Here is a 12,402-nt window from a genome sequence, read left to right as displayed (position 1 = left end):
ATTCCATCCGTTTCATTTTAATTTACACATTTACACTTTTCACGCATGTCAATGCAAAATTTTGAATATATCTTTAATTTTGTATTTGTAAAAATTATAAAAAGTATATATTTATAAAATACATAACAAGATCTCACATGACTTTTTCGTCCACGTATAAATCACAAATGATGATGAAAGTGAAATTTACGAATAGTGTAAAATATCAAAGTGTAACAATTAAAATAAAACGGAGGAAGTATAACATCTGCATTAATTCTCACAGCTCCAACCTCCAAGCGAAGAAAACAAAGGCCTTACTCTTATTAGTTATCACCAAAGAATTTTTTTCTTAAATAATGCAAAAGTGGGTTTTAATTCCCAAAATATGCCCAAAAAAGTTAAAATTCCCTGCGTACCGTCCACGTAGGACGGCACGCGAGAAAATTATTATTTTTTTGTTTTAACCCACGGAAACCGCTACTCAAAGTAGCGGTTTAATTTTAAATAAACCGCTACTCGGAGTAGCGGTTTATAAATATAAACCGCTACTCTGAGTAGCGGTTTACCTGCGCAAAATATGGTAAGCAGATATCAATTTTCATAATAAACCGCTACTTGGAGTAGCGGTTTTACCTAAGTTGAAAAAAAGAAAAATTCTCGGCACTTGTAAACCGCTACTGCAAGTAGCGGTTTTACTAAAAAAAAAAAATTCTCGCGTGCCGTCCTACGTGGACGGTACGCAGGGAATTTTAGTTTTTTTGGGCATATTTTGGGAATTAAAACCCAATTTTGCATTATCCAAGAAAAAAATTCTATCACCAAATGACATCAATAACCAGTACCAAACTAAATCTAGTAAACAATCGATTGAAACACGTGAAAGAATTCGATGAAACAAAACTCGGAGTCAAAGGCTTAGTTAACTCAGGCGTCACACATATCGCTTCTATTATAGGAGAGATATGGTGAGTGGTGTGAATTATCAATTAGTAGATCCTGGATCAAGGTATAGGATGAGCATCCTACACCAGCTTCAAAACGCAAGGCAAGAATAATGAAACGCACCATTCAACATGCAAAAAAGTAATTGATTTGACAACTAATGTATATTCTCATTACATCCAGTGTACATGTCGAAAATTCAAAAAGTAACTTATTTGACAGTTACTGTTCACCATTTAATAACTGATTTGATGTCAACCGCCATCATTTCCCTCAATATTACTGTTCACCAACTTCTCTCTCTTTCGACACTCAACCTCCTTGTACATTCTTGGCTTCGTGGTTGTTCATTAACGAAATCAAAATGTACAATGACAGTCCCCCAGCTGAAAGTAACCCAATTCATGAAACTGATGTATGAACCAAATTGAAAACGAAAAATGAAAATTGACAAAGAAATTATACTGAAAACGAAATATTAAATTTAAACTATACTAATCTATACTAATCGAAAGACAAAAAAATTGAAATATTAAACGAATCTATACATAATAACGACATTAATTAGGAATGAAATTAAAATGAAAATTAAATAACTAACATACTTGAAACTGAAAAATCGAAAAAAAGACAATCTAATAATCGAAAATGTTGAACAATATAAATTAAACTGAAAAATCAAAAATAAATAAATAAACCAAACAAGATAAAATCTAAACCCTAAATTACATGCAAAATTAAATTCATCATCTTCGTCTCTTCGTGTTCGTTTTTGTCTTTTCGTCATCCTCTTCGTTTTCGTCTCGTCGTGCGATGCGGTGGCGATGGTGGTTGGTGAAGCGATGGGTGGTGAAGCGACGACGAAGGAGAAGGTGGTGGACACAAATGGTGGTGGTTCAGTAAGGAGTAGAGAGGAAAGAGAAAAAATTGGTAGAGAGAGGAGAGAGAATTTGAAATGTTTAGGGTTAGGGTTATAAGGGAGGGGTTGGGTTGGGGTTAGAGAGAAGTGAGCGCCACAAGAGTGTTGGACCTGGACCTAGGACGCGTTTTTTTTTGGATTTAATAATGCTAAAATCTGATGTTGTCTCTAAACCGCATCAGATTTAAGAAAACTGCATCGGTTTTTTTTAATCTGATGCGGTTCTTTGAGGACCCATCATATTTTTTTGCCAAATTTTCCCTCTCATTTTTTGGTTGCTTTTCGAATGCGGCTTTACAAAAACCGCATATGGTACTAAGTGACATATAAGGTTTTTTTTCACTAATGTTTTATTAACACCCACACTATTGTTCAATACCAAAAGAGGCAAAATGCACTAATCTAGTTAGGTGATGAGCAACATAATTATCGTCCATACGCACATGAGACTATGAGACCAAGACATAAAGAACCTCTTAACTACGCCCTCAATTTTTTTTACTTGTTACATTTGATAATGCACAACAATTAAGGTAATGTCACTTTCAAGCTTTTGGAAGCTTTTGGGATGATGTTTTTTGAGCCATTTAATATAAAATAATAAAAAAATTGAAAAAATAGTACTTTTGGTTGAAAAAAGAGAAAAACAAATATAATAGTAATATTTTATGGTGGACCAACTATTCCAAATAACGAAATATAGCAAATAAAAAGAAACATCCATAATTGAAAAAAATATAACAAGTAAAAAAAAAAGGGAAAGAGTAATAAGAAACCATCCTCATTCCTCCATAATCAAATCAAGATTAAAATAGATTAGAGCTCCTCTAGAAAGACGAGACACTATAGTCTATAGACTGACAAATCTGTTTGAAAAACAACACAAAAGAGGTTATGAATATGATTGCGAGCCAACTTCAGTACATAACACAACGCTTTCCCCTCGGCAATCTCGACCGTCCACCAAGCATGAATGCGACGACAGGCGGCAGACCACTGCTTGGGACTACTACCAGACGTGCAACCAACATATCCATAAATGCGAGCGGCCTTGTAAACGATCGATTAAAAGACGTGAAAGCATTCGATGAAACAAAACTCGGAGTCAAAGGCTTAGTTAACTCAGGCATCACACAAATCCCTTTTATTTTCCACCACCCTTCAGAAAACCTCGTTAACTCAGAACCCGGCCCGGTTGCTGACCCGATACCTATAATCGACCTTTCAGGCCCGACATCGGAGGTAGTGGGCCGAATCAGAGATGCGGCGAATAAGTTTGGGTTTTTTCAAGTGGTCAACCATGGAGTTCCGATTTCAGTGTTGGATGGGTTGGTCAACGGAGTGAAGGGGTTTCATGAGCTGGCGGATGAGGTATTATAGTAGAGATATGGTGAGTGGTGTGAATTATATGTCGAATGTCGATCTTTACGTATCAAAAGCTGCCAGCTGGAGGGATACGTTGCAGTTACGTCTTGGCCCTACTCCTCCTGATTTTGATGCTATTCCACCTGTTTGCAGGTATATCATTTCTTTTCTTTACTACTTTAGTTTTTATATTTCGACTTTTTTTAAATTTAGTTCGATTCAGTTCAGTTATTTTTAGAGACGGGATTTTTGTGGGTCAATTTCTTTGTTGGGTTGCCTTGAACAATAACTCTAATCGGCTAAAATTTAGTTAACTAAGACCGTACTCAAAAGAATTGAATTGAAGTGTACTAGACATGAATTAAGTTATGATACAGAACTTGCTAAATTAAACTGAACAAGTTGATTCGAAGGTAAGTGCTAATGATAATATTGTGTCAAATTCTCTGTTCTTGCAGAAATGAAATACTTGAATGGGACAAGGAAGTAAAACAGCTTGGTGAGAGACTCTTGGGACTGATTTCTCAAGGATTGGGAGTTAATGCTGATAAGTTGAAAGAGATGTCATGTTCAGAAGGAAGAGTCATGGTTGGCCACTATTATCCATATTGTCCCGAACCCAACAAAACAGTTGGGCTCGCGCACCATACAGATCCTGGTGTTCTGACAGTACTACTGCAGGATCAAATTGGTGGGCTGCAAGTTAAACATAACGGTAAATGGGTTGATGTCAAACCAATTCACGGTGCACTTGTTATCAATGTTGGTGACTTGCTTCAGGTACTTAACATAATGTTCAACTCTCAATTCAGTTTTTAGTTTCTTGAAGCTTATTGGTTTTTGGCTGTGTTTTTATCCAGATCATATCAAATGACAAGTACACCAGTGTAGAACACCGAGTGTATGCTAACCCTCTACATGAACCACGAGTCTCAATCGCTGTGTTCTTCAACCCGGGCGTGAGGGAGAACTTGTATGGACCATTGCCAGAGATAGTATCAGCTGAAGAGCCTGCACATTACCAGCAATTTACGTTCACAAACTTCATAACCAGGTTCTTTAAAAAGGAACTGGATGGAAAGTCTTTAGTCAACTATTTTAGTTTGGAAAACAAGTGATAGATTATAGTATATGATTATGTAGTAAATTATTCAATTGAGTCATTTGATTATAATGATAACTGACAGCACTCTTACCTGCTTTTCAATTGTTTATTAACATAATAGAATGCACATCTGTTAGGACAACATATACCTTAAACTATTAGAAGCTTGCTTGCAAATTCATGATGATAGACAAAGCAAATTACTAATGTAAAAATACTACCAAAACCAGAGGTGAAACCAATATTCCTCCTAATGCCAATTATCTGAAACCCCAAATCATAAACATACAAATTATGTCAACCAATACAGCCAATATCAATAGTAGCCTTGCAAATTATGACCGTCGTAAAGAGCTGGAGGAATTTGACAACACCAAACTCGGAGTGAAGGGCTTGGTTGACTCAGGCATAACACAAATCCCTCGCATCTTCCACCACCCTCTAGACACTCTATTTCACCTCAGCAGAGGTACCCAACAAGTTGATTCGGATCATGATCTCATACCTGTGATTGATCTCTCGGGGTGGCAACCAAAGATAGTGAAGCAAATCCGAGATGCTGCAGCTAAGTTGGGTTTCTTTCAGGTTATCAATCATGGAGTGTCAGTCCCTATGCTCGACCACCTCATCGATGTGATCAAGAGTTTCCATGAGCTGCCTCCAGAGGAGAAGATCCCCCATTATAGGAGAGATACCACCACCTGCTGTAGTGGTGGAGTGGGATTTTACTCTAACTTTGACTTGTTTCAGTCAGATGCTGCCAGTTGGAGGGATACACTTGAAGTTCGGTTGGATCACTTTGATACCAAATCCCTTCCAGATGTTTGCAGGTGAATTAAGAACTTCAGCCTCAACTCTCAAACATGATGTTCTAGAGCACAATACTTTTTTTTTTATCTGTCAAGAATATTATGTTTTCTTGTTCATACTGACTTGCTAAAAAGCTGCAGAAAGACCCTGTCAACAAAAACATCCAGCTAGAGTTGGCACCTATGTTGTCCTAGCTAGACGGGTTAGGTAAATGGACACAAGACCGCGATTTAAACTGGAATTTGGGTCTGTATATAGAGTAGTTAATCTTGTTTGGTTAGGACCAACCAGATTGAACCAGACTGGTGAATGAAAAGCTTTTGACCCACAAGCCAGTTATCAGGGTCAGCGGTCTGTTCTGCGCCCAGGTCAAGACTGGGTTTGATCCAGGTGCCCAGATCCCTGGGTTATTGTTATTTTTATTTGTTAGAGATTAACTGAACTGAGTTTCCATAAAATTTGTGAAGAAATGACACTGCAACCATAAATGTTGACTTATTTTTGATTTTGTCTGTTGGTGGTAGAAAAGAGGTGATTGAGTGGGATGAGGAAGCGAAGCAACTAGGATTGAGACTGATGAGATTGTTGTCGGAAGGATTGGGATTAAGCAAAAACAGATTAGAAGAAATGTCATGCATTAGAAGGAGACTAATGGTTGGCCAATACTATCCACACTGTCCAGAGCCTGACAAGACTGTTGGGATCACAGCACATACAGATCTTGAGACTTTGACAATATTGTTGCAGGATGAGAAGGGTGGTTTGCAAGTTAACTTCCAGGGAGAGTGGGTTGATGTGAAACCTGTTCATGGTGCTCTTGTTATTTCTATTGGCGACACGCTTCAGGTAAACAAATCTATCACTAACACAAAGTCTTATACAACTGTTGCACCACGTATAATCGAGCTTAATTAGGATTATAGCTCGTAACACTAGCACTCGAACATCTGAAAGATGATCTATTTTTTGGGTTGTTTGAAACTAATGTTATTGAGTTGATATTTTTAGATGATATCCAATGGTGAGTACAAGAGCGGAGAACATCGCGTATTTGCTAATGATCAACGTGAACCAAGAGTTTCAGTCGCAGTTTTCTTTGATCCAGCCATCAGTGAAGATGTATATGGACCTTTGCCTGAATTAGTTTCATCAGAGAAACCTGCTTTGTATCAACAATTCAAATTCTCGGATGTGCTTGAGAAAGGCTTAGATACAGGGCTAGAGGGTGAGGGCAATTACACAATCAACTACTTTCGATTATAAATTTGGGTTTGATTCTAGGTTAGACACTGAGACTTGAGAGTGTCATGTTGAATAATTATCATAAATCTACTAATCTAGTTGTAACTTGTATTATGGTCGGATACTATTTGAAGTTATATTTTTGTGTTGTGAAAAGTTACTTTTTCTGAACTATGGAAGTTGTTTGGTTAAAGGTATAAATCAAACTTTATATAGGAAAAAATTAGATTAACCATTTCTAACTCCCATTGCGTGACCAATCGTTGAACCTTCCAACTCCAAGAATCCAATCCCTTTTTTTTTTTTTTTTTTTGATGGTACACAGTTGCCCAAATTCTAAGTTCCAAAAGTTAACTTAGGCTCCATTTGTTTTGGAGGAAAATATTTTTCCGAAAAATAATTTTCCCCATTTTTCATTATTTGGTTGGACAAGAGATTTGAAAAGAAAAATTAAGGTGTAAAAGTGTTTTCGATCTCTTTGTAAAAAATTTCTTCCAAAATTTGAAGGAAAATCATTTTCCTTGATTTTCCTTCAAAATTTGAAGAAAAACCAATTTCCTCCACTCTTTCTTTCCGAACATCTGAATTTTTTCCTTCTTAATTTAATAACTTTTCTATCAAACCAAACAAAAGAAAACTAATATTTATTTATGTTTTCTAACGGAAGATATTTTTCACCTTAGTTTTTTAGAAAATCAAACCGAACGGACCCTTAGGTTGCCTTTTCAATTTAAAATGCAATTGATGATATGCGTAGGGATGACAACAGGTCGAACTTGGATTGAATTATGCATATCCGACTCTGACCCTACAAGAAGGCGGATTTTAAATTCGAGCCCGACATCCGACTTCAAAATTCCAACTCCAATCTGACTTAAAATCCTAACATTCGACTTCGATTCGACCCAAATTTTTTCTCTACATATTTTTTTAGAAAAATCTTCTAAAATACAAATTATTTGATTATTACTATTTTTTTATATAACTAGTTGTTGCTCCGCGCTTCTACGCGCACGGCGCCCCAAAATAGTGTAATTGTGATATTCGTAGTCCGTTAGCCTTAGTTAGGAAGATGTCTACTTTACACGAATTCCAACCAGGTGGTAAGTACGTTTGTTGTGTTAGTTGCATTAGGCAAAGTGTTGAACTTTGGTGTGCAAACACAATTTATTTAGTCGTTAATTTCATATAGAAATATAATATATTTAAAAGTGCAAATAAGTATAATTCTAATAGTTAAGCTAACTTTTATTTACAATTTGTTGTTAACTTGTAGGTCTCCCACGTGTCTTTGAAGTCTTTTTTGAAACAGAGATGTAGCTTATTCCCGTAAGATGGATATTTAAGATCCACTGCAGGGTCTGCAGCATCCTATTTCTGGAGATTGATGAAGTTGGTGCGACTTGGACTAAGAAGGTTGCCGCCATTAGTTTACATAGGATGTTGGTGAAGGCCTAGCAAGTGGATGTAAATATAAATTAAGGAATTAGATCAATGGAGCGGTAAAGTCAAGTATGAGTCCATACACAAAGTAAGAAAAAACGTAAAGTGCAAGAATGCTTACATTGGTTGCTAGAGTGGTAACATGATCAACTGGCAATTTGAAAAGCACTTCACATTGTTTAGTACAGACAATAAGAAATATTGTGCTAGTAGCAGCATACGCTCCGATTTGAAGGCGAAGCCTATAAGCAATTAGGTACTATTACTGTTGGTTTGTAAAGACACACATATGATTATATATTTTAGGATATGTATACCAGCCCCGTGGAATTATAAATTTCATGGGGTGCGTGGGGGAGGTGTTGGTGGTGGTTGGGTAATTAGAGTTAGGCATTAGGCATTATCAATTTCAGCTACTACTTTATCACTTTCAGGGTGTGTTCTCTTCAACTTATTGACCCTGAACTTATCTGAACGGAACTTATTGAGCCTGAACTGAACTTATTAGAGCTTATTAAACCTGATTGGACCTGATTCAACTTATTGGATCTGATTGAACCTGATTGGAAATTATTGGACCTTATTGGATTTTATTGGCCTGATTGAAACTTATTAGACCTTATTAACCCTGATTGAAACTTATTAGACTTTATTGGACCTGATTGAAACTTATTTGACCTTATTAGACAAAAAAATTGACCATTAACATAAATATTACCCCTAACGTAAATAATACCCCTCAAAATTTATTATGAAGTAATAATTATTAAAATTTGTCCTTTAAAAAAATAAAAAATAAAATAATATGAATAATAAAAAATAATAACATAATCCGCTAATAGTAATATGAATAATAAAATAATAGAGAATAATACAAATATTTAATAAAATAATAAACGCTGATACAAGTATAATACTATATAATCATTGTGGTACTTTAATTATAAAATAATAACATAATCAATTAATAGTGATATGAAATTATGAATAATAAAATAATGGACAATAATACAAATGTTTATTGAGCATTGACTATTTGGACCTTATTGGACGTGATTAGATTTGATTAGAACTTATTGGACCTTATTAGACCTGATTGAAGCTTATTGCACCTGATTGGAACTTAGACCTGATTGGAACTTATTGCCCTGATTGTACCTTATTGCAACTTATCTAAACTTATTGGACCTGAACGAAACTTAATTTTTTAAGTTGAGAAGAACGCACCCTCAGCTAACTTATTATCAGTTTCAGCTACTAGCCTATCAATTATTTCAACGAACTTATAAGCTTTAGTTTATTTTGGACTAATATAGCCAAACAGACCCATAGTATATAAAGAACAAAAATCTGAATGTCAAATTGCGAAAGTGTTTTACACTTTAGTTTGTATCTGGTAACTACTTATAACATTAAAGTGTCTAATATATGGTAACAAATTCGGATGGCAATCTGAGAAAACTTTAATAGAAACACTATTTAGGTAAAATATATGAAATCCGTAACCGTCGAAATAATAAAATTACCATATTGTCACTTACTCACAAACATCACCAACTCTAAGTAATATAACTATTTTTTCAATTATTTAGCCAAGTGCTATAAATACCTCCACAACCTTAGAGTGATTAACATATTCTAGTTTTCATTTCCTACAAACACCTTAAGTCTAATCATGAGTGAAGAAAAGACCAACCTCGAAAATGTTGTGAGTGGTCTCTTACGAGAGATTGATGAGTTCTCTACAAACTATGAGGTAGAGATATGTGTCATCTTTGATGCAAAAAAAGACACAAGGTGAAAAGTCAGAAATTACTCAAAATCCTAAAAGAGTTCACGGAAGAAAAAAGTAAAATTATGGATGAAAAGCTTAAGAAATTACAAAAGGAAAATCGTAAGATGGAAATGAGTATGCTGCTTAATTCAGTGTTGCATGGAAGGAAGAGTATAGAGGAACTTAACCTCAGCCCAGAAGAGATGGATGATTTTAATGCCTTGATAGATGAAAAATTTGAGGAGATTAAGGCAGCTCAGGAAAAATATAAAGGTTGAAAAGGTTAAGAAATAAGCTAAGAATGATATGATATGTAATGTAGCTAGGCCTCTTTAAACACATCTAATGGATGACATGAAATAAAATATGGTCTAGCAATTTTATGTTGATGTTCGTCCCTTTTGATATACAATTGAGTCTTTAAAAGTTTCGTTGATTCTCTAGGTTTTCCTTTATGAGTTTATATGTAATAACTAGCTGATGTCACTTTTAGTTTTTCTGTTATTAGATATTTCCTTATGCAGTTAGTTAGTTGTAACTAACTCTTCTATAAATACTCTTTTGTAATAATCTTTGAGGCACCTAATACAATAGACTTGAGGAGAATAATTTCTTTCTCTTTCTTTCTTTCACTTTCTCTCATTACAATTCTCATGGTATCAGAGCGAGTTCATTTCTTCTTGACCTGCGAATAATCTCAAAATCAATTTGTTAATTGATCTTTCTTGAAATTGAAGATTGCGAAAATTAATGGCGGAAAATTCTGGAGATTCTGTCAATTCAGTCAATACTGATAACAATGTAAGTATCAGTTATAACGATCCTTTTTACATTTCTAATTCAGATCAAACTATGAACAAATTAGTTGCAATCAATTTGAATTCAACTAATTTTGTTAGCTGGAAAAGAAATGTAAAACGTGCTTTGATTGCGAAGAATAAGCTTGGTTTTCTTGATGGTTCAATTACGAAACCTAATTCTGAGGATAAGGATTTCAATAGATGGATTAGATGTGACTATTTGATTACCTGTTGGTTGATGAACTCAATGGAACCAGAAATTAGTGAGAATTTTACTTTCGTAGAAAGTTCAATTCAGTTATGGAGTGAAGTTTGTGAGAGGTATGGTCAGTCCAATGGACCTCAGATTTATCAATTGAAGAAAGATTTGGAGAAATTAAAACAAGAAAACATGTCTGTTGTGGTTTATTTTGGAAAGATGAAGCGTTTATGGGATGAACTCCAGAACTTAAGGAATTTTCCAGATTGCAGTTGTGGAGCATTGTCTAAATGCAGTTGCAATTTTATGAAGAAGATTACAGAATTTCAGGCAGAAGAAAAGTTAGTTGAATTCTTGCTTGGACTCAATGATGGCTATGACAATGTTATAACTAACATTCTGTCAATGGATCTTTTGCCTTCAATTAATAGAGCATTTGCTTTAGCTCAACAGATTGAGAAGCAAAAACAAATATCTGGATTTCAAAATTTAATTCCAGAAGTAAGTGCTCTTGCTGTGCAACGAAATTATGGTGGAAAGAGAGACTGGAAGAAAGATAAGTTGGACAAACTGAACTTGCATTGTGATTATTGCAAGAGTAAAGGACATACTAAAGATCAGTGTTTCAAGCTCATTGGCTTCCCTGACTGGTATCACAAGAAACCAGGGCCTATTTCTGTCCATTCCAACTCTGGAAAATTGAGTGCTCATGTTACTTCTGACAACAATCTTGAAGATACACCTCTTGAATATACTGCTGCTGGACCTTCTGATGCTGCAGTTCACCATGTTGACAGTGCTATGCTTCATTCCATGTTCCAAGACTTCCTTAAAACTGTGCAAGCAAAGCAAGTTGTTGGAGAATCTTCTAACAACTTGACCTCTTCTGCTCACTTGGCAGGTACATTTCTTAAGGCAATATGGATAATTGATTCTGGTGCTACTGATCACATGGTTTATGATACTAAATTATTCTCTGATAAAAGAAAACTTACCAAAGCTATTAAAGTTGGATTGCCTGATGGTAGCTACACTGTTGTTTCTGAAATGGGTACTGTAGTGGTATGTGCCAATATCACTCTGTATGATGTGTTGCTTGTTCCTAATTTTAAACATAATTTATTGTCTGTGGGAAAATTGGCTGATTATAGCAAAATTGCAGTTCAATCATTTTACTGGTTCTGAGTGTATGTTTGTGAATGCTGCTGGTAAAAGATTGATTCAAGGAACTAAAGTAGGTGGTCTCTATTATCTTAGTGTGCATCAATCTACTCATGAGTCACAAGCCTGTACTTCATCCACAAACAACATCACACTCAATTCCTCTGCCAAATATGTTCCACCTCATAGAGCCAATTCTACATCCAAATTATCTCTTCCAATCCTTCATGCAAGATTAGGACACTCTTCTATATCAAGAATGAAGTATGTGAATGCTTCACTTTGCTCTCATTCACCTGAATTCTTCTGTGAGATATGTGTTTTTGCAAAACATCACAAATCTCCCTTTCCTAGAAGTGTTTCTAGAGCCTCTGAATCCTTTGCTCTTATCCACATAGACCTTTGGGGACCATATCGAATCAAAACACTTCATGGAGCATCCTATTTTCTAACTATCCTGGATGATTTTAGTAGAACTACATGGACCTTCTTATTACAGAACAAACAACAAGTTTATAAAACCATAGCCAATTTTCTAGCTCATGTTGAAACACAATACACTAAATCTGTTAAAACCATAAGATCTGATAATGGCACTGAAATAATACAAGAACAATGCCTTGATCTCTTCTGTAATAAAGGTATATATCATCAAAGAAG

The 12,402-nt window shown here is 35.2% G+C and overlaps 2 protein-coding genes across 2 annotated transcripts; both read left to right on the top strand.

Annotated features, from left to right (window-relative positions):
- The first annotated feature begins 2,606 nt into the window (after positions 1-2,606).
- Positions 2,607-4,388, top strand: LOC104905575 (1-aminocyclopropane-1-carboxylate oxidase homolog 4-like). The gene is given in 4 exon segments (XM_019252168.3): positions 2,607-3,204; positions 3,206-3,361; positions 3,667-3,988; positions 4,069-4,388. Coding segments are annotated over 4 exon segments (1,203 nt in total). The 5' UTR covers positions 2,607-2,737; the 3' UTR covers positions 4,327-4,388.
- A 149-nt stretch (positions 4,389-4,537) lies between these two features.
- LOC109136239 (1-aminocyclopropane-1-carboxylate oxidase homolog 4) lies at positions 4,538-6,539 on the top strand. The gene is made up of 3 exons (XM_048640937.2): positions 4,538-5,143; positions 5,648-5,969; positions 6,132-6,539. The coding sequence occupies exons 1-3, from the start codon at positions 4,608-4,610 to the stop codon at positions 6,384-6,386; spliced, it is 1,113 nt and encodes a 370-aa protein (XP_048496894.1). The 5' UTR covers positions 4,538-4,607; the 3' UTR covers positions 6,387-6,539.
- Positions 6,540-12,402: the final 5,863 nt, after the last annotated feature.

This window comes from Beta vulgaris, chromosome 1 (genome assembly GCF_026745355.1).
Source record: "Beta vulgaris subsp. vulgaris cultivar EL10 chromosome 1, EL10.2, whole genome shotgun sequence".
NCBI lineage: Eukaryota > Viridiplantae > Streptophyta > Magnoliopsida > Caryophyllales > Amaranthaceae > Beta > Beta vulgaris.
The sequence above is the reverse complement of the archived record's forward strand: the minus strand, read 5'-3'. Positions and strand labels throughout refer to the sequence as shown.